Source organism: Mesoplodon bidens, assembly GCF_964165515.1.
Source record: "Mesoplodon bidens genome assembly, chromosome: 16".
Lineage (NCBI taxonomy): Eukaryota > Metazoa > Chordata > Mammalia > Artiodactyla > Ziphiidae > Mesoplodon > Mesoplodon bidens.
Window position 1 is genome coordinate 58,616,893 of NC_138173.1, and position 27,727 is coordinate 58,644,619.

The 27,727-nt window shown below is 44.9% G+C and overlaps 1 protein-coding gene across 1 annotated transcript in view; it reads right to left on the minus strand.

Moving 5' to 3' along the window:
- Positions 1–13,857, minus strand: part of SAMD12 (sterile alpha motif domain containing 12) — a gene marked incomplete at its 3' end in the record, with an annotated part of 243,925 nt that extends 230,068 nt beyond the window's left edge. Inside the window, exon 1 of the mRNA XM_081258420.1 lies at positions 13,774–13,857. Coding sequence (XP_081114546.1) covers positions 13,774–13,786 — 13 coding nt within the window. The 5' untranslated portion in view covers positions 13,787–13,857. The remainder of the gene's footprint in view (positions 1–13,773) is intronic.
- Positions 13,858–27,727: the final 13,870 nt, after the last annotated feature.

The window sequence follows — 27,727 nt, forward strand, 5'->3', positions numbered from 1 at the left end:
AGAAGATATGGTTACAGAGAATCAACAAAATACTGGGAGAGAAAAAGAGGAACTTACCACTTGAGCCAGAGATTAGGTGCCTCCAGAGAACTACATGACCTCAGGCCCCATTCTGGCTGCCTTCATCCATAATTGAAGAAAAATTCTGGATCCCTCTTAGACCACCCCACTTCAAATTAGGCACTGCGCCATGCCTTCCAAATCATGGCAGCAATGACAGAAGCCATAGTGAAAAAGACTTGAGACACCAAGCTCTAAATCTAAGCTCTGCCGCTAATGAGTTGTGACCCTGGGTAAGGGAGACTTCACATCCTTATTTATGAAATGGGAACAAGAGTGCCTGTTCCAGCTGCCAACAGGTCAGCTGTGGCTCAAATGAGAAGCTGTACTTTGGAAGGCACAGGGTGCTGTGTCAAGCCAGGGCAGTATGATTACGATGATGATGGCCTTGGGGTGAGCCCCAGCAAACGCACGGGTGCCAAAGCTATCAGATATTGAGTTTCAATTAAGAAACCCTGGCCAGGCAAAGCAGTCAGAGGGAGGCAGGAGCTTCATGGGGTTGTAGAGAGGCACTTAGCAAGCAATAGAATGAACATCAGCAAGGGAAAATCACTCTTCCTTACCATTAGAATCAGGGACAATGGCCTCAGCACCCTGGAAACCTAAATCTTATGGCCTTTAAAAGCAGAAAGGGGGCAGGAGACAGAAGGAAATGGAGACGACGTTCCCGTCTTGGCAAAACTGTGAAATTGGCCAAATTTATTTTCAGCATCTTTTCACCTTTCCTTTCTGACATCACTCCTACTTGCTGTTATTTTCCTGAAACCCTATACCCTGGCTGTAGGATCAGAGTGCCCTTGTGGTACCTGCTGGCTGGCCTATGCACCCAACCCCTGCTCCACCCCCGCCCCAAGGCCTAAACTCTCCAGAAAAGGACTCATGTTCCGAAAATTATACCCTCCCAACATTTGAGAATTAGGAGTCCTCTGATTCCATCCTTGTCCTACCTGGAGTTAGTTATTACAAAATAAACTCACATACAAGAAATTGTCAGTGACCCACATGTTCTTATAGATCATCCTTTAAAAATTTTTATCAATATAACTGACATAACAGTATATTAGTAGGCGATTGTTTAATAGTCTCACTTTTAAAGAAAATTCTGAAGATGATAATGTCTTCATCCAGTATTCCCCAAAGTGTCCTAACTAGGAAATTGGATGAACATCTTTTGTTTTTAATCAAATTCCAGCTTTACCAAGTACTAGCTGAATGAGTTAACATTTCTGTGCCCGTTTTGTTATTTGTAAATAGGGATGATAATGGTACCTACCTCACGGGATTCATGTGAAGTTTAATGAGTTAATATATAAGTAGTTATACTATGTGATAGGCACTGTTCTAGGTATTAATTTTTTAATAGTCATGTTTTTATTTTAAAGTTACAACACTCCTATCTGTATCACCCACCCTTTCCAGAAAGAACAACTTCTCCAAGAGATAATACATCTAAACTCCGGATGGCCCTCGCTCTAACAGTTATCTCTTTTATCCTCTGTAACTTCAAAATCTCCCTCTCTACTGGGTTAATGTACACACAGTCTAGAAACACTCTCAAATATTTCATAGCTTAAAAAATAAAGGCTTTCTTTGAACTGCTTCTCATCTAGGTTAGACCCCCATCTTCCTTCTTCCAGTTTCTCACCATATGTACAACTCCTTTGACCTTGATCTCTCCTTGCCACAACTATTTCTCCCTTCTTTCTCCTTCCATATATTTTCTTTCCATTTCTATACATTTGCATCAAGAGTTGCTTTCTTGGGCTTCCCTGGTGGCACAGTGGTTGAGAGTCCGCCTGCCAATGCAGGGGATGTGGGTTCGTGCCCCGGTCCGGGAAGATCCCACATGCCGCGGGGCGGCTGGGCCCGTGAGCCATGGCCACTGAGCCTCGCGTCCGGAGCCTGGGCTCCGCAACGGGAGAGGCCACAACAGTGAGAGGCCCGTGTACCGCAAAAAAAAAAGAGTTGCTTCCTTGACACCCTTGAAGTATTATGATGTGGATTTGCCTTCCCATTTCATCCGAATGCCAACCCCCTGGGCACTTGCCAGCACACGTCTTGCTGGCTGTCCTAGTGCATCAGGTGATGCTGAGACGCTCCACTCTGAAATGGTGCCCCTACCTCCACTGGCTGCTTCTTCCCATCTCCTTCAGCCTCTTCTTCCTCATCCCATCCCTTAACACTGCAGGTGCCTGGTGGTCATGCTCTTCTCACAGGAGATCTCCCTCTCTCGCCCACCTATTCTCTTGCCTTAGATATGTACACAGAAGGATGTGAGAAGCACAACATGTGAACATGTGGAGGAAAGGCCTTCGAGGTAGGAAGACCAGCATAAACCACATGGGAGTGATTCCAGGTGCCCTGTGAGTCAGGAGACAGCTGATCGCTGGGCCCCTTAAATATTAGGGAAGTTTCCTAAGGGAAAAGGGGTGGGAGATCAGCCTGGAGCAGGAAGGCTATGACACTCTGGGAAGGTCCCTGACTGCTTTAGAGTTTGAGCTAGATTTTATTGGCAGTGGAGCACCCCTGAAGAGTTGGGAGCAGTTACGTGGCTGCTGCACCCTATAACTACACGATCTCAAATCCTATGTTTTCTCCCCTATGAAATATTTCTCACATCTGGTCTTCTGTTCCTTTGTTTTCCGTTACCTTATTATCACTTCAGCTTCCTTGTTTTTTCAGTTTCCCCAGGCTATGATCAAACTTTCCACAGCAGTTAAATGTTTAAAAAAAAAAACCTATAAGAACTTCTCATGGGGAGTTCAGGGCAGTGGGAGGGCCATTGCTGTGGGCATGGTGGCTCCCCTGATTGACAGCAGGGCCCTCTACACTGCCCACCCTGCCCATGTCCATACCATTTTTACTTTTTCGAAACCCGAGCCTTGAATATGAAGCAACTGTAAGCCCCATGAGGGGAAGGTTCGTGGCCTTACATTCTTTTATATCACTCGGTGGATCCCGTTTACAGAGCTGAGCTTATCACAAGTGCACGATGAATATTTGTTATTCAAGTAAAATAGAAATGCACACTAATTTGTGTGGGGCACATAAGTGAACGTGGAAAGTCTCATGGGAAAACAACAGCCACAGCAAAACCCCAAAGACCTCGGGCTCCTTACACAGAGAGAGGGAAGCTAAAGTGTAGAGAGCCAAGATCAAGATAAATGCCTTCTCAGAGATTTGATCTAAAAACCTGGAATAGTTTTCCCTATTGTAGAGCCCAAATAAGCAATGTTTTGTTTATTACGCTGTTTTTTCCCCCCTTCAGTTACTAATGTTCCTGATAGACAGCTACTAAGCCAGAACCAAACTACCAAATTAAAACAAAACCAGAAAGCAACACAGGATGGTGAAAAAGCATGGACTCTAGAATATGGCAAAGTTGGCAACAAAGCCCTGTCCTGCCAGGAATTAGCTGTGCAGCCTTGGAAAAATTATCAATACTTATCTTCTCTGGACCTAAAGTCTCTCAGCTATTGGCTGGGAAAGCCACCTATCCCACTGCATTATGAAAACTAATGTTTGGAGAATGGCCATCAAGAAGCTGGCTCAGAGTAGTCAGAAGTAACTAACAAAAAGATATTAGTTCTCTTGTTTACTCAACAAATAGTTGTGCGCTATGTGCCAGACATAGTTGTAGGCACTAGAGGTTTATCAGAATTTAAAAGTCAAATGGATGTTCTCATGGAGATCATCATGCTCATCCTTAGTCCCTGGAGAAAAGAATAAAAGCCCCTGTCCTCTTTGCCATGAAAAATACACATAATGTCCATATATATATTGTGCATATAGTTTAAGGAGGTCAAGGATCCCATGAGACCTTCAGTCCCCTCTTGTGATCTTAGATTAAGAATCCTGTCTGCATACCAGCATCTCCAAATATGCTTATTAAGAATGACTCAGGGGCTTCCCTGGTGGCGCAGTGGTTGAGAGTCCGCCTGCCGATGCAGAGGACACGGGTTCGTGCCCCGATCCGGGAAGATCCCACATGCCGTGGAGCGGCTGGGCCTGTGAGCTATGGCCACTGAGCCTGCGCGTCTGGAGCCTGTGCTCCGCAACGGGAGAGGCCACAGCAGTGAGAGGCCCACGTACCACAAAATAAATAAATAAATAAAATAAAAAGAAAAAAATAAATGAGACCCCTTTGGGCCTCCCTGGTGGCGCAGTGGTTGAGAGTCCGCCTGCCGATGCAGGGGATACGGGTTCGTGCCCCGGTCTGGGAGGATCCCATATGCCGCGGAGCGGCTGGGCCCGTGAGCCATGGCCACTGAGCCTGCGCATCCGGAGCCTGTGCTCCGCAACGGGAGAGGACACAACAGTGAGAGGCCCGCGTACCGCAAAAAGAAAAAAAAAAAAAAAAAAAAAAAAAAAAAAAAAAAAAGAATGACTCAGGCCATGTGTTAGATTCAAGGCCCCATTTATGACTTATTTAAAAATACCATCCAAGTGCCCCAGAAGAATCTTCAAGGAAACACTACATAAGCAGATCTGTCTTCAGAACACCTGCTTTTCCTAAGTTTATCCATGGTATTATAGGACTATAAATCAAACCCTGCTAGAGACTGGCATATATTAGATGCTCGGTAAATACCTGTGAATGTAAAATGAAGGACATTCTATTTCCAACCTACAGTAAGTCAATGCTATACCTACCTAAATTTCCTAGATGACCCTTAACACCAAACTCCAGACAAAATCAAGTGCAAAGTACATCTACTGAAGCCTGGTTAGTATTATATTTTCACCTCCATGTAATTCACAGGCACCTTCTCAAATGAAAAACACGAAAACCCTATACTGATATTTTACAACCTCAAATGGGGTAGCATAGTGTTAAGGCAACCACGTATCATAGGGATTCTGTCGCTATCCTAAATTCCAATATCCCATCCCAGGGTCCCAGAGACCAGTGGGAAATCCTCATGTGTCCATACCCAAATTATACCTCCAAGGCCATGTTTTGCATTTGGAAGCAATTCTGTTATCAGGCCCTCTACCCAATTTGTGGCTGAGCAAAATGTGGTCTTTGGGAACAGTGCTTGGTTTACCTGCAATGATGAAGGGAGAGCTCATGGCCCAATTCTCAATCAGAATCACACACAGCTGCAAAACAAGCCTGGCCGCTGCCATACTCAAAATTTAAATCACTCTAGAGACTGGGTCAACTAACCTTTTCTTAGGCTTCATAAAATGGAGTCCTTGGCGCCTGTGACGACTCCCCTTGGTGGGCAAGACCAATTCCTTCCAGGAACAGGTTAAGTGTTTCCTGCTCCAGTTAAACTCACTTTCCGTGGCCTCTCAAACATGGTCTTCCCTTTCTTGCCTTCATGTTCTTACCCAAATTTCCTCCAAAGGTAAGCCCTCCCTCATCTAGGCTGCTTTCCTTACCTATTTTGCCACAATAACCAAAAAAAAAAAAAAATCAATATCCAGAACTTGATGGCAAATTCTTGTTACTGTGCATTATAAAAGGGAATTTAAACAGCCTTCTTTTGGATGCAAAACCAGTGGTATTTCTAGGCTATATCCATCCTTGAAGTCTGGACTAACCTGGAAACCAGGGTGTATATCTGCCATTGCTATACTTGCGTGCTCTTCTGTAATATAGGTCAAGGAACCCACTTCTGGAAAACTGTTTCCTTCTAATCCCATCCAACCATCTGCTTAGTGTCCGTTCTCTTATTCTTGTGAGGTCCTCATTATCAGCAGAGGATTTGTAGAAAAAAAAAACAAACTGAGGAAAATACGTGTGAGACACAGTAACTTTAGAAAAGTTTGACAGTTTCTTATAAGTTAAAACACACTATGACTCCAAAATTCCACTCCTAGCTATTTATACAAGAGAAATAAATATGTTCACAGAAAAACCTGCATGCAACTGTTGACAGTGATTTCTTCACTATTACCCCAAACTGGAAACAATCCAAATGTATGACTGGTGAATAAACTGTGGTACATCCATCCAATGGAATACTACTCACCACTTAAAAGGACTGAATGATTGATACATGCAACAACATGGATGACTCCCAAATGCATTTCACTAAATGAAAGAACTCAGATTCAGATGACAACATAGTACATGATATCATTTATATAACCTTCTGGAAAAGGCAAAAGTATAAAGACAACTCAGAGCAGTGTGTGTCAGGGGTTGTGAATAGAGTAAAGGGTAACTAAAGGGCACAAGAAAACTTTTTGGGCTGTAGGAACGGAACTTGATTGTCTTGGTGGTTACAAGACTGAATACAATGTATACATTTGCCAAAACTCAACGAACTTCAAAAGGTAAATTTTACTGAATGTAAATTATACCTAAATAATCTGATTTTTAAACTTTTTTAAAGTACTAATATAGAACATGAAGAAAAATCTTGAAATAGGGACTCAAGTTTCAAAACTTAATAGTGAAACAGTCTGAATGATACTTTATCTTGAAAGGAGAAACGGAGAAGTTTATCTCCCATTTAACCAAACTTATAGTTGTAAATGTGGGTTAATTCTTAGAACAAAAACCAAAAAAAATCAATCGTTTGTTACATAATTCCTGCAACAAGATTTATGTCAGCAGGACAAAATGTTTTTCATTTCATGTTTGACTTCTCACAGCCCATTTATAAAGATCATTTTTTCCCCAAAGTATTTGAGGGCATCACTTTTCACCAAAGACTTCTCCTAATCCTTAGGTGGTCTAATATTTTTCTTTGGTTCCTACCAAAACAGTGTCTTAGGTCAATTTTCTCTTCTTTAATGGTTACCTGGCCTAACTCAGCCAAATCTTAATTGGGTCACAGCTGTGTGATTCCGTCAGTTTTCCAATGTCACTTTTTCATAAGAGTCCATGCAATTTTTTCCTCTTTTGCATGGCCTGAAATTTCTCTTTGCAGTCGATTTACGTACACATTGTATGACTGGGCAATTATCAGACCATCTAAGAGAGCCCAGCCTACAAAACTGTGGGTGTTAAGTGGAAAGTAAATTTTTGGTGGGGAGAGATTATTTAAGTGTTGAGTCTCTAATGAATAAATACACTCATATTATGATCACTTTTACTTTTCGCCGCTACCTCATAACTTCAGGGAATTACATAGTGAATACCATTCCTTTCTTAGCAACTACAATTATACCAGACACTGTACTACCACAGGGCCATAAAAATGGCTTAGATGCTTTCTTAAACGTGGCAGGAAGACAAGGAAAGACAGCAGCATCACCATCATCTTGTCCAATATTTGCTTAGTGTTTATTGAGCAACTACCAAACCAGGTCCTAAGAGCTTTGATACTGACTGAACCCTCTCAACACGCCTACAAGGTCATCGCTACTAATATCCCCATTTGACAGATGAGCAGAGAAGTCTCAGAGCTGCTCAGGCCCACAGCGCAGGCCCTTGGCAGGGCTGGGGCTCACACCCAATCTGCCTGCAGAGCTCGTACGCTTACAGACAGCACTGTGCGTACTACAGCTCCCATGGTGGGGCACCAGCAGGCCTGAGCTCATTCTGTACCTATGGCCAATCCACAAACATCAAATCCCTGAAGACGTGGTGTTTACTGGACCGAACGGCACCAAACACCTTCTAGAGCATCAAGGGCAGCCGAGAAGCAAAAGAATTGAACTTGCCAGCTGGCTCCTCCCAGCCCCAGGTGCCCTTGGAAAAAGGCTGCAGGAAGAAGGCCGTGGGGCGGCCACCCGTCACCTGACAAATGCCACCCCTGTGTGCTCTTCCCTGGGGGGGCGAGCTATACGAGCAGCTTCGTGCACCCACGCGTTAGAAAAATCAGTCTAAATATAGCCAAGTTTGCTCTCATGAGCCAGCTCTGAGCTGCTACATCCACATCAGAAAACTGGGGAAGAATCAGTTTGATTTACAGCAGAGCAGCTTTCCTTGCTTGCTCTTGTAGCTACAAAAGGACCATGGGCAAGATCCAACACGGCTGTAGGGAGTGCTGGAGGTCTGGCCAAGCAGATAATCGAGCCCACAGGGAAAGGAACGTACCAGACGTGAGAGGAGCATCCTCATTAACTTTCCTGCCCATGGAGGGCTAAATGACCACAACACCAGGACTTGGGGGGTGGCACACATTCCACATACAGCCCTCTCTGTTCCACGCCCTTCCCCCATTCCCCACCCATCAGTATTGTACTCAACAGCTCACTCAAATGCTATCCCCTTGGTTAGGCCATCCCATCCTGTCCAATTCAGAACCAAATGCTCCATTTGTTCTCCAACCGCCCACGTTATGTTGCTTGTACTTTTATTTAGCACTTATATCATGCAGCCTAATCTGTCTCCCGCCAAGTGGAGGCGGGGGACGGCTAAGCTTCCTTCTTAGTGGCCCCCCCAAATCTAGTGGAGTTCCTTGCACACAGGAAGTGCTCTCCTGCTTATCAACAGCAAATGCAAAACCTGCCTGAACGCCAGGAAAAGGGAGTTTGCAATTTTCTTCATTAAACGCACAACGTCTGACGCTCAGTCCCCAGAGTTCAGGCACAGGTTTCAGATCCCAGGCTGTCCCTGCTGCAATGTGTCCCACGGCATATTACGGATCACAGCTACACCGGCAGAGGTTCTACACCACCTCCCCCTTGTTAGCACCAGCCCTAGTTCCTTCTGGCCCAAGAGCACAGCAAGACAGACAAGAAAGAAGGGTGGGCTGAAAGGAATTAGCAAGGGCGTGGCCAGGTAACAGCAGGGTTAGACTGAAGCCCTGTCTGAACCAGTTAGAGGTCACGGAGAAGAGCTGGGAGTGGCAGGAACTCCTGCCGCAGCAAGTGCAGAAGCAGGCTTGGGACCCCACCTCACCCTCACGCACAGTCACTGGACGGGAGTTTTCCGCGAAGGCTTCATATTCACCACTCTCATGTCCTAAAACAGAGTGATGGATACGAGCTGCTGCTGCAGGACAGTCAGATCTCGTGGGCTAGAGAACAAAATAAATATTAGAAGAAAAGAATAAAAGACCCTGGGTGAAAAGTGAAATGAAAGAGAACCGAGTAGCAGGTAGTTGAACACTAACACAGGGATGCTGCACGGAGCTGAGAGGGAAGCGTGTTGACAGTCGCGCTGCTTTTACAACAAGCACCCTGCAAGTGAACGCAGCTGGGAGTTCTTCTTGGCGGGGTGTATAGGGGCTACCACAGAAATCAGATGCACTCCTTAGCCTACCCATTCATTCATTCAGTCTGCCATTCATTCATTGATTCATTTGTTTAACAAACCTCACATGGAGTCTACCATGGGCCAGGCATAAGGCACCGTGCCTGCCCTCAGAAAGCACCACCAAGCAGAACTGCACGTAAACCTTGTTCTCAACATGGAAATGCAGTTAGAAAAAACTGGAGGCAGGCTAGTACCAGGAGAGCCACCGTCCTCCTTACGTCCCGTGTCACAGGGGCAATCCAAGAGAATGGCACTGCTGGTCCCTCTCCGCCCTCTATGGGCTCTCCTCTGGCGAGGAGACAAGTGGTGACGTGAAAGCCTGTGAAAGGGAACAGTGCATCTGGAGTTGGGGGCTCTCTCCCTCTGGGTCCCAGATGCCTGCTGCAGGAGCCCATCTTCTCTCTGCTGTCCAGGCTGCCAGCGTTACAGAGGCAGGCGGTCCTGTGAGGGGTAAACTCGCTGCTGGGGTACAGTAGTAGCAAACCCACTTTACCATCCGGCCCAAAGTCAGGAAGAATAACCCCTGCACCCTTGTAATCAAGATGACGTCTTTATCCCCCTCTGTGATTGTGACTCAGTTCCGAATGCCAGCAGGGTACAGAGTCACCATTTACGATTGCTTCTCTTTGCCACGAGGTTCCGAGGTATCTTGTTTTCCCTTTTTTCCCCAGCCGCTGTTACGATTACTTATCCTTACAATATTTTGGTGATGGGAAGTTTTGTTCTCTTTTACAGGAGAAAAACTATAGAACTTGAGCACTGAATGACTAATCAGAGGCCATTTGATGAGTCAGTTTGTTCACTTTCGATGTAAAATGTGGATCCCTTAGCCCAATGTCATTCAGAGCACATAGCCTACAACTGGAAATCTTTTTGGAGGGTGGTGAATATTGAGACTCGTCTTTCTGCCATGGAAGAGGAGTTATTATTATTCTATTAGATCTGGAATAGAAACACTGTGTACAAAATTTATCCACTCCATTTTCTTATACAGCTGAGGATGAAGCAAGGAGGAGAGGAAATGTGGACCAGGAGTAGGAAAAGCCTTCTCTTGCTCTGGGGCGTTTATACGTCACTCATGAAATAATTACTGAGGTCCAAATAAGTGCCAGACACCAATCTTGGAATACAGAGGTGAATACAATACTATGCCTGATGAATCCACTTTTTTCTTCTCCCTTCAACCCATTAATATTAGAAAACAGTGCCTCAGTGAAGACAACTTTCTACACAATCTGTCCATGGAGAAGGGATTACTCTCGGTTTCTACAGGCTACCTCCTTTCTAGAGGTCCTAGTTCTCCAGCTATTTGGAGTAATTTCTTATAATTTTTTTAAGACAATGGATGCCAATACAATCCCAATCTGAATGCAGACCATAAGGTGGTCTGTGGCTGGAAAGCACAGCTTTAAGCTGCCCATAAATATAAGGCTTAGGTCACAACCAGGTTAGGGAGTAGACATAGGATGCTGTAATTAATTCAAAGAAAGCCTAACCCAGGGTAGCCACAAAATAACTCCAAGCTACAAGTTTAGCAAAGTGAATGAGCCCTCTTTTTCATCTTAAACTCCAAGTTACAAGTTTAGCAAAATGAATGAGCCCCCTACTTGCTTTTAACACTTTTACAAGTTCAAGCTTACTTAAGAAAACAGGTTACACATGGTAAGGGAAAAAAAAAACTTCTAATTTGCTACTAATTACAAAGACTGGCATGAATAAGTGAAAATTCAGGATACAAAACAGGTTGCAAACAGTACCGCTTTTTTTTTTTTAATAGGAGAAGGATGGGAGTGCAAGTAATATTTACTGAGAATCCATGTCCTAGCCACTCTTAATAAGCCCTTTCCTTTATTTAATCTTCACAACTTTAGTGGGACCTAAACAGTAGTGTGCCCATTTTTTCCAGATGCAGAAACTAAACCTCAGATGTTAAGCAACATGTATTATATTTCCTATTCCATTTCCTCTGGCAATATTCCTTATTCTCTAAATCAGTGTTTCTCAGTGAGCTTGGGGAAACTGGCTGTTCCTTGGCTTGGGGTTGGGAACTTTGTATGAGACAGCCATGCACTACAGGACATTTAGCATCTCTGGCCCATGGGCATAAAATTATTAATACTAGCCCCTGCATATTTCAAACATGCCCTAGGAGGACAATGTCCCTCCTCAGGTGAGAGCCACTGCCTTCAAACCTCTCAAAAGTTCCTTATTTTATGGCATTTGGGCTCCTAAGAAAGCCCCATGCACCCTTATGGAGTCAGTTACAAAAGCTCCATGGATTTATTTCCCATGCATTTCATGAGCATTTATTGAGTAGCTATCATGGGTCAGGTAGTGTACTATTGTCTGGGAGTATAAAGTCAAAGAGTACATGGTCCCCACTCCCCAGGGGCTGTAGTCTTGGAGTCTAGTGAGAGACATTAAGTACGGCAAGTGTTAAATATAAGCACAGGTGCTGAGGAGACAATGCAGGAGGCACCTCCCACAGACCAGGCAGAGCGCTCAGAAGGCAGAGGGAAGGGAGGGTTGAGACAGGTTCCCAGAGGAGGTGAAGTTTTCCCTGAGCCTTGAAAGGCCAAACGAGAGTAGCTAGGAAGGGCCAAGTTCAAACCAAGAAAGCTGCCTTTGTAAAGACCAGAGATAGGAATATTTGCAGTCAAAGTTTAAAATATTCCCTTTATTCTTCAAGTTGAGGCCTCATTGGGATTCAAACTCAGGACCTCCCGTTTACTAGACAGGCACTTTAACCAAACAAGTCACTGGAAAATAAAATAAGCTCTCCACAGTCCAGGCATACTTCCTTTCAAAGCCTTTGTTTTCGTAAGGTCTGGCTTCGCTGGTATAATAACCCATCAGACAAGAAATATGACTAATTCTATACTTCTTCCAGCGAGCAGGAAATTGCTTTCAAGTACATCATGGACTGGCAACCAGTGGGGGTGCCCTTCACTTGAGGAGACAGAAGAGTGAGGAAGAGAAGAGATAATGTCATCTGAGGGGTGAGGTACAGAGGTGCCAGTAGGTCAACTTGTCCTTAGCCCAGAATGAACTTTATCTTGTGTTTTTTTTTCATCTAAAGTCTCGTCTCTGTTACCATCAACTGTAACAATGCAAAAAGCCAGATTCTCACCCTATTATTACATTTGCACAGAAAACTTTGGTTGTTTTTTCAAAGCCATATATATGAGATTTATATATGTGTGTATATAGACTTATATATATATATATATATATATATAAATTTAACAGCCAAATATATAAGAACAGTAAACGTAGGTAGATAGGTGGATAGAAGTGCCCAGCTGGGGATCTCTGAAGCTGAGACAGCCCAAAAGTAACAGTTTCCTGAATTACTGGGGGCTGACCACAAGAGCTGGGTTATTGCTACTTCAAGTGGTTAAGTAATTACCAAGAGAGCAAGGGTCAGATTAGTTCAGTTGCTCTCACCTGGGGCGGGTAGGGGAGAGGGACGCCAGCAGACCCTTGTGGTTCCTTCTTGCTTTCAGCCTCCAAGGAACAGGCTCGCTTCCCCTTGGCAAGGAGTCTGCTGCAGCTGGCGGGCATGCCCTCTTTTTCCAACACCAGCTTCCCCTCTGACCTGAGCCACACTCAGAGGCTATAATTCTGCAGATGAACTTAAACTCCCCTTTAGTCCCATGATCATTTCAATTTATCATTCAGGCACAGTGTGACTGCTCGTTTGACATCACAAACACGTCTGGCCCACATATTTTTTTCCCAGAAACTACCCTCAACAAGAAAGCCAGTCTTCCAAGGTGAGAGCATCTGAAATGAAAACTTGGGATCCCACACAAACCGCCTGTCCCTGCTTTCAACCAGGCAGTTCAAAGGTGGCAACATCATAGAGCCCAAACTGCAAAGCCAAAGGCCAAAATTATAGGAGGAAAGCAGAAGGTGGGCTTCAAAGAAAAGGATTCACCCCAATGGAAGAGGTTGGCTGTCCTTATCCCTGGCTGATTCCATTTCGTTTCTGTAAACTTTGCTAACCTCGGGAGGGCTGTAAAAAGAGACAGGTGTAGGGACACCTCCACCCTCTGGGTACATCTGCTGCTAATCGCTGCTGCGTACACACGACGAGGGGCCCTCGACCCAATAGCAGTCCATGCTTCCCGATGACGCACCTGGCGAGGGTCTTCTCCCATGTGTGGAGGCCAAAGTGAGCATCCTCAACCTCGAGGCCACCGAGCCGGCCCTGGCGGGATGCGGCAGCGAAAAGGGCACCTCGGGGCTGAGACCTCCAAGCGCTCTCTCAGGCTTTCCCCCCATATCCAGCACAACATTTCGCAGTAGGGACACTCTTCGCCTCCAACCCGAGAGCGCTGCGCATCTACCTGTCTTTCCAAAGTAACTGAATAAAGCACCTACTGGCCCTCCGTGGCTCAGGTGAGTGCCAAGAGGTGTAAGAGGAAAGGGCCCGCTTGCCACCACCCACTTTCCTCTCCTCCCCACGTTCCCCAAGCTTCATCGGGGATGTGTGTATCGGGGTGCGCGGGTTAAGAGGGGGCTTAAAATGCCCAAGCGTCCCTTACCTTCCACAGCCATTCTCTCAGAGCGTCCCTAACGCATGCATAATTTTCTGGGCCGAGATACTCCTCCTGCCCCGCGCTCCCCTCCCTCCTCGCGCTTTCGCCTAAATATTCTGCGCTCATCTGCTCCCGGACCAACCTGCCGCGGTCACGCAAAGCGAGGCTGGCGGCTCCCGGCTCGGCGCAGAGCAGCCTGGGAATTGTAGTCCTCTCTCTTTCCTCCGACCCGGGAGACCACCCCGAGTCCTGAGAAGGGCGCGGCCCCGCCTCCACACTGGGATGGCATCGCCGGCTTCATCGGGCCCAGGCAGAGAAATCCCTCTTGGCGGGGCGGGGGGGGGCGGTGGTCTCATGAGTAGACCCGGGGACCCTGGGAGGTAGCTGGGACTACATTTCCCAAGATGCCGTGCGCTGGATTTCGTTCCGCGCCAGGAGCAGAGACCCGTGATTGAGCTCTTCCCTGTTGATTAGAAGCGGGTAAGCACCTGGCCGGGCTCGTGCGGGAGGCAGGAGGCGGCGGGGTTTGTGGTGTGACCTTCTGGGCTTGTCGCTGGCCTCCTTGGCCACCCAGTTAGTGAGGGGAGCCGAGCCTCCGGCCAGCTCTGTTTTTCCGTCTGGGCCAGAGAGCCGCTGCACAGGGTGCGGTTGAAACTTGTTCCTCTGAGACCTGGGAAGTGGGTTAGGGGGAATCTTGCGAGGTGATACAGCTGTATTCTGATCCTCCAGGTGGCTAAACACTTCGCGTAGGGTGGGGGATGGCCTAAAATACCCGAACAGGTATCACCCCTAAGGGGTTATTAGAAACAAAATCTGGGAACCAGGATTCCACCTGAGGCTATCAGATGATGGAAACCTGTGTGGCTTCCAAGACAGGAGGCTTTCAGCTTGACTGGTCTGGGAGCCCCTTGGCGGCCAGTGATAGGGCCTAATAATTAACAGCATCGGAGAGTGTTCTTTCAACTTATGAACTGTCCTAACTGCAGGTGCTGGCAGAGCTATAAGCAGACAGGAAACAGAATCACGCCGAAGGCAGTAGAATTCCAGAGCTGGTAAATACTGATAAGGAATGAAGTTCCCAGACTTTTTTTCCCGCGTGTGGAAATACAGATGCAATTATCGCTGGTAGAGGTGAAGGAATGGCCTTGGGAACAGATCAGACTCAGGACTCCAGTAAGATTTTTAAAGGCCTGGAGCTCAGAACTGCATATGGTCCCCCCAGCCCCCGGCTCTTCTGCCTCGACCCCATATTTAATTTTTAAAGAAATTACTCTGGAAAATAACTCCAAGGAAATACAAGGATTCGATTCTTCCTGTCATGATGACTACTTAGATTTTCTTTGTCCCTCTTGGTGATAATTTTTTTTTTTAAACACTGAACAATTTTGTTTCTGAGCGCATATGTGTACACCTGTTTTTGTGGTCGCTAAGTATGTGCTTAGTCCTCCTGTTGGGTTACATGGCCGTGTCTGGGTACTTTTTAAAATACCTGTAACCAGTAAATGCCCTTGGTGATACTTTAACTCTGAGTTCATGGAGCTGTACGCAATTCAAACCCAAGCCTTCCATCCTTGGTACAGTAGAGTCCTGTTCAGTGAGACATGCTTGCCATGGGCAAAATAAGTTAAAATAATGATAATATTAATAATACCAATGCTGACAAAGTGCACCAGAATCTCTGGAGGTAGGGCTTCCATCCCCAGCACTGTTTTTCTTTTTTCAAGTACTTCAGGAGATTCTAATCTGTAGCTTCTATGGCACAATCTTGTTAAAGGGATAGCGACCAAAATACCTGGTACCTGGGTAAGAAGGAAAGAGGGGGCATATTTGGCATTCCTCTCTGTTTCCTGCTCTGTTAACCTGTCACTGAGTCTCGTTGTGTCTTCCTGAGTGTGGGCTTCCTCTCTACTCTCTCTGCTGTCTTTAAGTAATGTCAGTGCCTCCACTGGTTCCACGAGGTCAGGGATGGACTCTGGTACTGCTCACCTTTGATGTTCCAGCCACCAGCACTGTCTGGCACATAATAAATATTTAATACATATATTATATGTTTATAAATAATGCCTGACTGAAGGAATGTGTGAATAAGCTACCTAATGATGATTAGGTCTCCATTTTCCCCCCATGAGACTGCAAGTTCGTATTTCACTTTTGTTTGTTTTAATGTTTCATACTCTTAGAAGTAGATATTTTCATCAATTCAAACGTGACCTAGAGACAAGTTAATCTAAGCCCCCTCATTTCACAGTTAAGGCAGAAAAGTTGAAGGGTTTGCCCAGATCACACGGTGGCCCAACAGTGTCCACAACTGGTCCGGACCAAGGCTCTTTCGGCGAGGACAGGGGTGGGTTGGGGGAAGGTTTCTGTTGCTCTAGACACAGCTCAGCTTGGTTTGATGGCTTAGCTTTACGTCAAAGAGGCTGGGGCAGCTTTGTTCCTCACTGCAGGTTTGCAGGTGGGTTGGGGGAACTCTGCCCCAGGCTGAAGGAGGAAGCCATTCTCCTAGTCATGGCAGAGAAGCAAGAGGGCAAAAGGAGGTGTGCAAGACTTTTTCAGGCCTGGCTCTGAACCGGGGCACTGTCGCTTCTTCCCCCATATAATTTGCCAAAGCAAGTCACGTGGCCAACCTCAACGCTGGGGTGTGAGGAAAGATACCCTGACCGTGAAGAAGCCATGGCAAGGATGCGAATGCAGGGAAGGATGAAGAATTGGCTTAACTCCTCAATCTCTACAATGACTGTGTATTAGCCTCCTGTGGCTGCCGTCGCGAAGTTCTGTAAGCTGGCTGGCTGAAAACAATGGAAATCTACTCTTTCACAGTCCTAGAGGCTAGGATTCTGAAATCCAGGTGTTGGTAGGGCCATACTTCCTCTGAAGGCTGTAGGGAAGCATCCTCTTTTGCCTCTTCCTAGCTTCTAGTCTAAGTTGCTAGCAATCCTTGGGGTTCCTTGGCTTGTAGCTACATCACTGCCATCTCTGCCAACATCGTCACCTGGTGGCCTTCCTCATGAGTATGTCTCTGTCCTAAACCTCTCCTACGAGGACACCAGTCATGGATTTAGGGCCAACCCTGATCCAGTATGATTTCACCTTAATTTGATTATATCTACAGAAACCCCATTTCTAAATAAGGTCACATTCACAAGTATCTGGGGTTAGGAATCCAACATATCTATTTGGGGGACACACTTCAACCCACAGCAGACTGGAATCTTCTACCATCTTTTATAAACTAGAGCAGTTGTCCTCAAGGTCTGGATGCTGAACCCAGAGCCTGAGCATCACCTGGGAGCTGGTTAATTAAAATTCTTGGGCTTCAACCCAGACCTACTGAATCAGAAACTTAGGGGTTTAGGATCCAGCAATGTGTGGTGTCACAAGTCTGCCAAGTGATTTTAATTCGTGCTGAAGTTTGAGAACCACGACCAAAGAAGACATTAGGACCCAGACTTTGCGAAGAGGTACATTTGGCCATTGTTCTTAAGAAGGAGGGAGAAGTGGGACCCAATCCCGATTGGGTGCCAGACATTGTGTATCTGCATGTGTGTGTTTCTGAGTACAGAGGGGTGCTAGAATAAGCCATGGGGGCATTTTGCTGGTGGCAAAATGACAGGGGGGAGGTGCTAGAAATAGAGCAGGTTTAACCAACTCACTGAGTACTAAGGATATAATTTTAAGGAATCTAGGTCCTATTTGCCTCCTGGAATACTGGAGTTGTATAAGCAGTGTTCTTCTACTCCAGAGTCATCACAGTGAACCTTCATTTTGTGTGGGTGTGAGAAAGATGGGAGGGGTCATCAGGGCTGGCTCCTGAGTCTGGCATGAGCTATGCTGGGAAGAGAATGAGAAAATGTAGGCAAGGCTTTGAACAGTATTCAATACGTTTGTGGAAATGATTATTATCGAAGACCTGTTGCTGACTCCACAGTTCTGTCTTCAGCCAGTTCTGGAAAAGTATGACCCTGGGAGCCCTGTGGCTGTATGTGCCACAGGTGAATACAGCATTTCAGACGTGGGGCACGGGAAGTTAATTTACCAGAGAGCCACATGTAATGTTCAGCTAAACTTAGCAAAGGGCTGTCAGACCTTAGGTGGGGTTAGATGCTCCAGTAAAAATGGAGAGTAAAAATAAAAAATGGGCAACTTTGCCCTTGAAAATGCTTTACATTGCCTTTGAAATATAGGACATGTAATTTTTTATATATACAGTCCTGCAGAATAATTTCCTAGCACACCGAAATTGGAAAACATAAAGAAAACACTATTAGGAAAGCCTTTAGGCAAATGTCCCTATATTTAAAGTATTCTTCCTTTAAAATAACAATCAAATTCCTAATTGTGAATGGGGCGATGGATAGACAGTGCTGAACTCTAATATCTTAATATACTGTTTGCTTTTGTGGGGATTAAATGAGAGAACTAGAGCTCCACCTTAGAATAGAGGCAGTTTTCTAAAGAAATGGGAGTTTGTTCAATAGATTTAACCTACCTATATGAATCAAACACTAATGGAGTGGTTATGATTTGCCAGAAATCCATCTAAGTGCTTTAAAAACACCCTGGCGTTCTGGCTTTGCAGGCCGTGTGCTTAACCACTATACAATCTCACCTTTCTAATTTTTCACATATTGTGTTTCCACCATATGCAATTTTGCAGAGTGCGGGCCAAGGTCAAAACTTGGAGCTGGATACACTGATATCAGGTGTGGACCCAAAGGAACCACTCCACGTGCCTCTTCTTGAACGGTGGGCAAGTAACATGGATAAAACTTCTGCAGCCTTTTCTCTGTATGCTTTTCTTATTTTCCCAGAGGCAGAAAATATAGCATATTGTGCTGTTGCAGGAGGAAAGAATGGGGTTGAGCCTTCGTGGTTAGAGATGAGAAGAGTCTATCCGTTGTCAGAAAGTGAGAGTCGGGGGAATTCATGCAGTCAGAGGCCAATAAAAGGCACTGCAGGTGCTGAGGACAGATTACTGTCCTCCTGAACCTGCAGGCATGATCTAGGGCTCAGCCTTAATGTCTGCCACACTCAAAGAAGTTAAAGAAAAATGGGACATAGGCGATGATTTAGATTGCACCTGGGAGAGAAAGAATGCAGGACCCAAGATGTGCCTTGTGAGATAAGGCCAGCATTAGCATAGTGCAGACTCAGGCTTTGCCTTCTACTTGCTTTTTCCAGCCCGCGGTAACTGTTAGAGAAGAATTTGGTCTTTTTTTTTTTTTTACATCTTTATTGGAGTATAATTGCTTTACAATGGTGTGTTAGTTTCTGCTTTATAACAAAGTGAATCAGTTATACATATACATACGTTCCCATATCTCTTCCCTCTTGCGTCTCCCTCCCTCCCACCCTCCCTATCCCACCCCTCCAGGCGGTCACAAAGCACTGAGCTGATCTCCCTGTGCTATGTGGCTGCTTCCCACTAGCTATCTACCTTACGTTTGGTAGTTGAAATGTATTTCTGTGAGGTCTGGTTTCATTCAAGAACCCCCAAGGCTGAAAATGTGAACTTTATGGGAGTGGGGGAAACTATCTGCAAACTTTTGCCCCACAGGTTTAAATGCTAATGGGGTAGTATCTGTTAAGGTGTCTTAATTGATGCAGACTATATTTGTTAAGGCAATCTCTGCCTTCCTCATACAACCCTTTTATGGACCCTTGGGGGTCCTTCGTTCTCATCCCCTGGGCTGGTCTCAGGCAGAAAAGCAAACCCGACCGCAAAGCCTCCCCAAGGCCCTGTCTCCTTATAGTGCTCCCTTATGTGTGCTGTATGTTTCATTGACTGTCTTTGGTGGCACAGTGATGGAGCAGAAATACCCTGGACCCTGGAAACCTATAGATCTTAGTTGAAATCTGCCTCTCACCACAACCAGCTAGGTGAACTGAGCAAAGTAATTAACATCTCCACCTTGGTTTCCTTATCTATGAAATGGATAACAATATATCCCTTTCAGGGCTTTTTGAGGATAAGTTATCTATCTTTCTAATATTCACCCCAAAGTTCGTGGCTTAAAATAATAAACATTTATTATCTCACCCGATTTCTGTGGTTCAGGGAATCTGAGAGCAGCGTAGCCGGGTGATTCTAGCTCGAGGTCTCTCATGCGGTTGCAGTCAAGATGCTGGCCAGGGCTGCAATCATCCGAAGGCTTGACTGGGGCTGGAGGATCCACTGCTGTGGTGGCTTCTCACACAGCTGGCAAGTTATTGCTGGCTGTTGGTAGGAGACCTCAGTACCTTGCAGCAGGCACCTCTTCATGGAACTACTGGAGTGTCCTCACAAAGTGACAGTGGCTTCCCCCAGAGAGAGGGATCCAAGGAAGAAGCCACATGTCTTCTGTGACCTCATCTCGGAAATCATACGTCATCACTTCTGCCTATTCTACTTGTTAGAAGTGAGCCACTTAGTCTAGCCAACTCTCAAGGGGAGGGGAATTAGGCTCTGTGTTTTGAAGGGAGTGTCTAAGAATTTGTGGACATATTTTAAATCACCATAAGAGATAGCATAAGTAAGATTCTTCGAATAAGTGTTTAGTGAATGCAAGGCTTAAATAGTATTTTGTTCTTCATCTCTCCAGTACCTACAACAGTGCTTGGCAAATAGCAAGCATCCTAAGTAGTGAGATAACATTATATAATAAGCTAAAGTTACTGCTTGCCTTGTGTCAGGCTGTGTGCTAAGCATTTTCAACAGAATAGCTCATTTCATCTTCACAATAACCCTGGGAAATGGATGCTACTCTATTATTATCCCAGTTTTACAGATGGGAAAACTGAAGTATGCACAGAGAAGTTAAGAAATTTCGTGGATGTTAACAGATGGAGGGGTGTGATAGAGCCAGGAATTGGTCTCAGATAGTCAACTCGAGGATGGAGCTTTTAACCACAAAACTATGGGTCTTCCTACAATTCAAGGCCTGTAAAACCATTCATGTGAAATATTCCCACCTTTGAAATTTATTTGTCCTGGACTACTTTGAGAGTGGGAGAAAATGATACTTGAATTGTGAAGTCTATATCTTGGGGCACTTCTTCTCAGATCTAGAATGCCCTAAAAATTCCCAGCCAAGATTTCAGAATGTGAAGCCCAGGAATTCCTCCCCTACACTCTTCCTTTCTCCACTGTTGGATAAAACACTTCCACGGCCCTCTCCTTTCTTCTGTCCTGCACTTTACGTTGCTCCTTTTTTTTTTTTTAAGATTTTTTTGATGTGGACTATTTTTTTTAAAGTCTGTTGAATTTGTTACAATACTGCTTCTGTTTTATGTTTTTGGCTTTTTGGCCACGAGGCATGTGGGATCTTAGCTCCCTGACCAGGGATCGAACCCACACCCCCTGCATTGGAAGGCGAAGTCTCAACCACTGGACTGCCAGGGAAGTCCCTAGGTTTCTCTTTGAAACTTTGATGTTTGAAGGTCCTAAGGCTAAATATAAGTTTGAAAACTGCCCAACTAGAAGATCTTAAAGATCCCTTCCTGCTCTACAGTTTTATGATGACGTGACTCCTCCTTCTTCCTGCTTCCTTATCCTTAGAGAAATTAGTGACCAAGTCTGGTCAATTTGTCCTCAACAACTACTCTCTTGACTCCTTTTTTCACCCCTTAGCCACCGTCTTCATTCTACACCTGATGAGAACTGGAATTGAAACATTGTAGCCATCCCAAACAGAGCTCACATCTCCAGTCATTCTTACCTCCAGACTATCTTGTGTCCAGTGACCAAATAAACCTCCAAGAATATCCTCTTTGGTTGTGAAAACCTGTTCTTAAATAAATCCCTTCACTTGGTTGTGTAGCAGTCCTCACACATGGTGCCACAGATATTAGTACATATCAGTAATTTTTGGAGAAAGTAGTCTTAAAAGAAGTAGTTTTCTTTAGTGATAGAATTTCCTAAAGATTTTGACATGCTAATATGCAATGTGAATCTTCCTGAGAGAGGGAGAATGTGACCCAAGAGGTTTACTCTCTTGGGCTTGTTGTGGACGCAGGTCAGGAAACTCTCTTGGGTTGTCTATTTGAAAGCTGTTTCTTATTACCGGGCCTCTTACCTGAGACTTCTTACTTAGTGATGAGCCCCTACTCACTGTGCTACACCTTCACAGGTGATATTCCAGAAAGCCATTCCTCAATAACTGTTGCTCTGTTTCTCCTTTACTGCCCAACCCTCAGCCTCCCCAGAGCCACCACTTCAGAATATCAAGATGTGTGTGTGCATGTATACATATACATAACTTTCTTTACTGAAGGATGGGGTAATTTTATGAGGGAATTGCCCCATAGAGGATTTTTAGGGTAGAGAAACTACTCTGTATGATGCTATAATGATGGATACATATCATTATACATTTGTCCAAACTCACAGAATATACAACACCACGAGCAAACCCTAATGTAAACGATGGACTTCGGTGATAATGATGTGTCAATACAGGTTCATCAGTAATAACAAATGTACCACTCTGATAGGGAATGTTGATAATGAGGGAGGCTATGCGTGTACGGGGGCGGGGGGTATATGAGAATCCTCTGTACTTTCTGCTCAATTTTGCTGAAGCCTAAGGAATTACTGTGCTTCATAGTGTGAAATTTTGGCTAGGAATGTGTGCAGCCTAAAACTGCCCTAAAAAATAAAATCTACTTAAAAAAATGAAAAGAAAAAATGGAAAGCCAAGTACTAAATATAACTTCTTCAAGGTCCAAAAGTATGCGTGTGTGTGTGTGCATTAACTAAAAAGTCAACCCTTCACCAGATGGGTCCTCTTTGAACACACCCACAATTTCTAATCTGACTTCCCTATCCCTGGTTTTGCCCCTCTATCCAAGAGAGCCTTATCTTCTAGACGTCCCCATTGAAATTCCATTCATGTTCTGGAAAACCCCAACTCCTACCCATTGGGTCCTTCCAGGACACATTGTGATTCCCCTCATTAAGACGTTCCCCCAAGTCCAAGTTATTAAGTCCAAAATAGCATCCTTGGGTTTTTATTTGGTCAATCAATGATTTCTTCTGACAACCCAACAAGCGGCAGAATGGTACAAGGGAAGGGTCTTGGTGCTCCCAGTTTTACAGCATCATTCAGGTCAGCATTTATCCTCCAAGGTGTATCCCCTTTGGGGTTTTCCTAAAGATACACCTTAAAAAAACCTATCAGATCTATTAGACAGCACATAGCTTACCCTACAGTTATTTTAATTCTCAGAGGGAACACAGTCCCTTTAAACCCTAATAAAACATATTTTTTAACTGCTTTGTAATTTGCAGTATAACTTTCCTTCCTTTGAAGGCAGCAAATTTCATTATTATGCAGAATAGTATTGCACGCCTTTTATACTCCTTTTTAGTTTGTATCATTTTGGACTTGATGCATAAAGAAAGGAGACATGTGGCTCCAGAAGACTGCCCTCTTAGTCATATAAAGGGAGCATTTGAAGGACCATTCAAGCAAGTAAGTAGTCAAGCACTGTGCTGGACACTAGAAAAGGAAACATGAGTAATACAACTTTCCTGCTCTGAGTGTACACCTTAAAAGGCATTTATTCATTCATGTGTTGAATGTCAAGTGCATTCTGAGCACCTAATATGTGCCAGGTACTACACTGGGTGGTGGGGAATGTTTTTGACTGGGTTCCATGGAAACAGACTCTAAGACTGAGAATTGTGAATTGTGCGTGAAGATTTATTGGGGAGTATTCTTGGGAGATGCACGTGAAAGAATGTGAGGATGGCAGGATGGGTCATGGAGAAAAATGGATATTCAGTGAGGTTGCAAATGAGGCCTCTTCCTATCCTACCAGGAGCTCTGGAGCTGAGATAACCCTTTAGAGATTTCCTAAAGTGGCAAGGAGGCCGGGCCGTTGTGTGCCATGTCAGCCAGTCATTGGTGGCCTAGTGTCTCTAAGAGGGTCTGTAACTATGGGTCTGTAACTATGGCCCAGTGTCTCTAAGAGGGTCTGTAACTATAAGAGGGTCTGTAACTATGGCCCGGTGTCTCTAAGAGGGTCTGTAACTATGTAAAACAAGCCAGTTTTCTGCAGCCTAGGGCAGTGCCCAGCAAGGGACATGGCTTTGAGCCATCAGTAATCTATATCCCCAGGAACTGGGAGATGGGAAGAAATCTGTGTGAGAACACAACATCCACTGTTGGGTTACAGCAGGAACAAGGATCCATTCATGTCCTCAGGGGATTGATAGTTTAACTGATGAGCCATAGCAGCAAATAGGTGAGTGCAAGTGCAGATAGATTAGTACAAGAGTAAAGTGCTCTGAAGACACAGGGCAAGAGCATCTAGCCCAGTCTTAGGCATCCTAAGCAGGATTCCCAAAAGAGGTGATGGCAATGATGATGTAAGGAATGAGGCATGTGAGAGGCAGTGAGTGTGGAAACTGTTGGAAAGAGTCTTCCTAGTAAAGAGGACAGTGTGTGCAAAAATGAGAACATGGCATGGGGGAACCTTACATAGTTAGGAATGGCTGGAGTGAAAAGTGCATTAGAAGTGGTGCACAGCGAGGCAAAGGAGCTGAGCAAGGGCTTGAACCTGAAGGTTGGACCTGAAGGAGCAAGGACGCCAGGTCCAGCAGTTGGGGACTTGATCATCTTGACAATTACGGTTTCCAGCAGGGAGTTACATGATAAAATGCACAGTGTGGGAAGATCATTCTAGCTGCAGTGTGGAGAAAGGAATCGAGATAAAAAAGCAACACAGGGTCCCCTATGAGTGACCGTGTAGACAGCTAATTTGTTAATTTCTGGTGAAAAATGATAGTGACTTAAAATAGAGACGTGTCAGTTGCGATGGAGAGAAATGGTTGGATTTGAGAGAGATTAAGAAGGCAGAATCCATAAGACTTGACTGATTGGATATGGGTCCTTAGGGGAAAAGAGGAGTCAACCTCAGATATGTCTTTGAGCCAGAGCAGTCTGGCAGTGGTGTGAAGGATGGGTCTGTGAGAGTGTTGGCCTGAAACAAGGGAGCCAATTAGAGCCGTGATAAACAATGTATTTTTGTACAGGGGCCCACTCAGAAGAAAAAAGAAGTTTCTGGCCATACTCATTTCGTTCAAATGAAAATAACGTTATAAAGTTCTGTGCAAATAATATTGTATGTTGTTATAATTTAAATTACCTTTGTTAGAAGAATATCAATGAGAAAATTGGCCCTGCTTTTAGCCACTTAAATATTAATATCTGGGCCAAGTTTAGACATAGCACCACGGAGCTTGTCATTTTTTGATTCCTTTTTGTGTGGTGCTTTGGACCTCACAGAGAACATTCTAGAGTGTGTCCTTTTTCTACCCTTGATGCCACCTGGCAGGTAGGAATTATTACATTTCTAATATATAGAAGCAGAAAACGACCCTCAGAGAAGTGAAATGGCTTCACTTCCCATGTGGCAGAGTTGGTTCTAGAATGTTCATTCATTCAGTGCAGAGTTTCCTGAGGTTGTAGTCACTTCTTGCCAAGCATCACACAAGGATAAAATCAGTGTGCCTGCTTCCTGCTTTTTTCAGCAACCTGAGTCTCTCTACTGGCTGCAGGATTGTCTGTCTTGTCAAGAGCAGCGAAACTGAGCCTGGCAGAGAGATATTGCCAGGGTGCCCCAACACTGCCGCTTTTTCCTGAAGGTGCTGGCCACTTGAGCATTGTTGCTTCCTGACCACATTCAGGCCACCTCTGGGTGTCCTGCCCTGGGTCATCCTATCAGACTTTTGGTTACTTGGAGCACAGAAGTTGGGAAAGACAGAGGTGGTTTCTACAGATGTAGATTCCTGGGATGTATAGGGTCTAAAAACCTTCCAACCAAGTAGAGCTTGGTTTCTGGGTTGCATTTGGTAGCCAAATGAACTAAATGTAGCCCAAAGAGCCCCACCTGCCAAATCAGTGATACTGTAACCTCCAGGTAAGATGACTCAGCCCTTAACTAGAGCAGAGGTGAGGAAAGGAGGAAAAGGGAGGGAGGGCAGGGGAGGAGAGGGGAGGGATCTATTCTGAAACTGTCCCTCAGGCGGCACTCCCTGGCTACACAGTAGCCTCCTTTTTGACAGTCACTTGCAGTGTTAGGTTTTCCAATACAATGAGAAGGGAGCTTGTTTCTTAATCTGGCAATTTAGAAATAAAGATGTAATTAAATATGATTACAGATAAGCTTGAAATAGATTTACTGAATATAAACACACACCTACAGATGCAGGCATTTCAGGTTTATTCATTAGTCTCTTCACAAGCACTTTGTAGTCTTTTTTTCCCCCCAGCTTTATTGATGTATAACTGATATATAACACTGTGTAAGTTCAAGGCATACAACATGTTGATTTGATACACTTATCTACTGCAAAATGATTACCACCATAGAGTTAGCTAACACCTTCATCACATCACATAATTCATCACATCACATTTCGTGTTTTTTTTGTGTTTTTTTTTTTGCAGTACACGGGCCTCTCACTGTTGTGGCCCCTTCCATTGCGGAGCACAGGCTCCGGACGCGGTGCAGGCTCAGCGGCCATGGCTCACGGGCCCAGCCGTTCTGCAGCATGTGGGATCTTCCCGGACCAGGGCACGAACCTGTGTCCCCTGCATCGGCAGGCAGACTCTCAACCACTGCGCCACCAGGGAAGCCCTACCATTTCGTTTTTGTGGTGAGAGCATTTAAGATCTACACTCTTAGCACCTTTTAAGTATGTAAATACAGTATTATTACTATAATCACCATGCTATACATGGTGATTCCCAGAACTTATTTGTCCTATAACTGGAAGTTTATACCCTTTGACCAACATCTCCCGAATTTCCCCCAGTCCCCAGCCCCTGGTAATCTCAGGGGCTTTCTCTACTCTCTGTTTCTATGAGTTTGGCTTTTTTAGGTTCCACATATAAGTGATATTGTACAGTATTTCTCTGACTTATTTCATTTAGAATAATGCCTTCAAGGTCCACTCATGTTGTTGCAAATGGCAGTATTTCCTTCTTTCTCATGGATGAATAGTGTTTTTTATATTTATACAGTAAGTCCCCTACATATGAACCTTCAAGTTGTGAACTTTCAAAGATGTGAACGTGTGTTTCGCATGTCCAGTCACTTAAGTTAATTAACACGTCCGGCATACATTGTCACGTGTGTGCATCCTCTACAAGTGGTTGTGCTTTTGTGTACTTTACTGTACAATACTGTATAGAGTACAGTAGTACTGTATCTTCATTTCAAGCCCAGGATGTCCGGAAGCAAGCATAAAAGCAGGGTGATGTAGCTGGTTCTGCTAAGAAGCGCCAAGCAGTAACAATGGAAACAAAAGTGAAAATAATTGAGGGAGTGGAGCAAGGCCGTAACCCTGAATGGGGTTTGGAAGAACCTTTGCCCGCAGTTTGTTCACGATTTTCGTGGATTTGAGAAGGTGAATGAGGAGTTCAAAGTGGTCTTCAGCAACTTAGTGACCCTCAGTGAGAAGCTGGAACTAGATCTGCAAGAGGACGACTTCACTGAACTCCTTGCTGTGCAACACAGGAGCTTACTAATGAGGACCTGATGGAATCGGAGGCCCAGAGAAAGGATGAAGAGAGACAAGAGGAAAAAGAAGTAACTGAAGAACTGAAGAGATTCTCAATGCAGGAAATGGCACGGGGATTTTCTTTATTTGAGGAGGCACTGTTAGTTTTTAAGGCACAGGACCTGAACGTAGAACGGTACACGAAGGTTGCAGCAGCCGTTCAGAATGCAATCCAGTGCTCCCATGTCATCTATGATGAGAAAAAAAGAGCTACTACCCAGACATCACTGGATCGTATGTTCAAGAGGGTCGATAGAATTGAATCCAGCAAGGAACCAGAACCTGTGCCATCAGCGTCAGGCGTGGGTGAAATTGCAGCTTGCCCTCCATCTCCTATTGCTGAGGACCCTTCAGCTGTACCATCTCCCACCTCCTCTCCCTCCTCCAGTCAGTAACTCTTCTTGCCTGTTC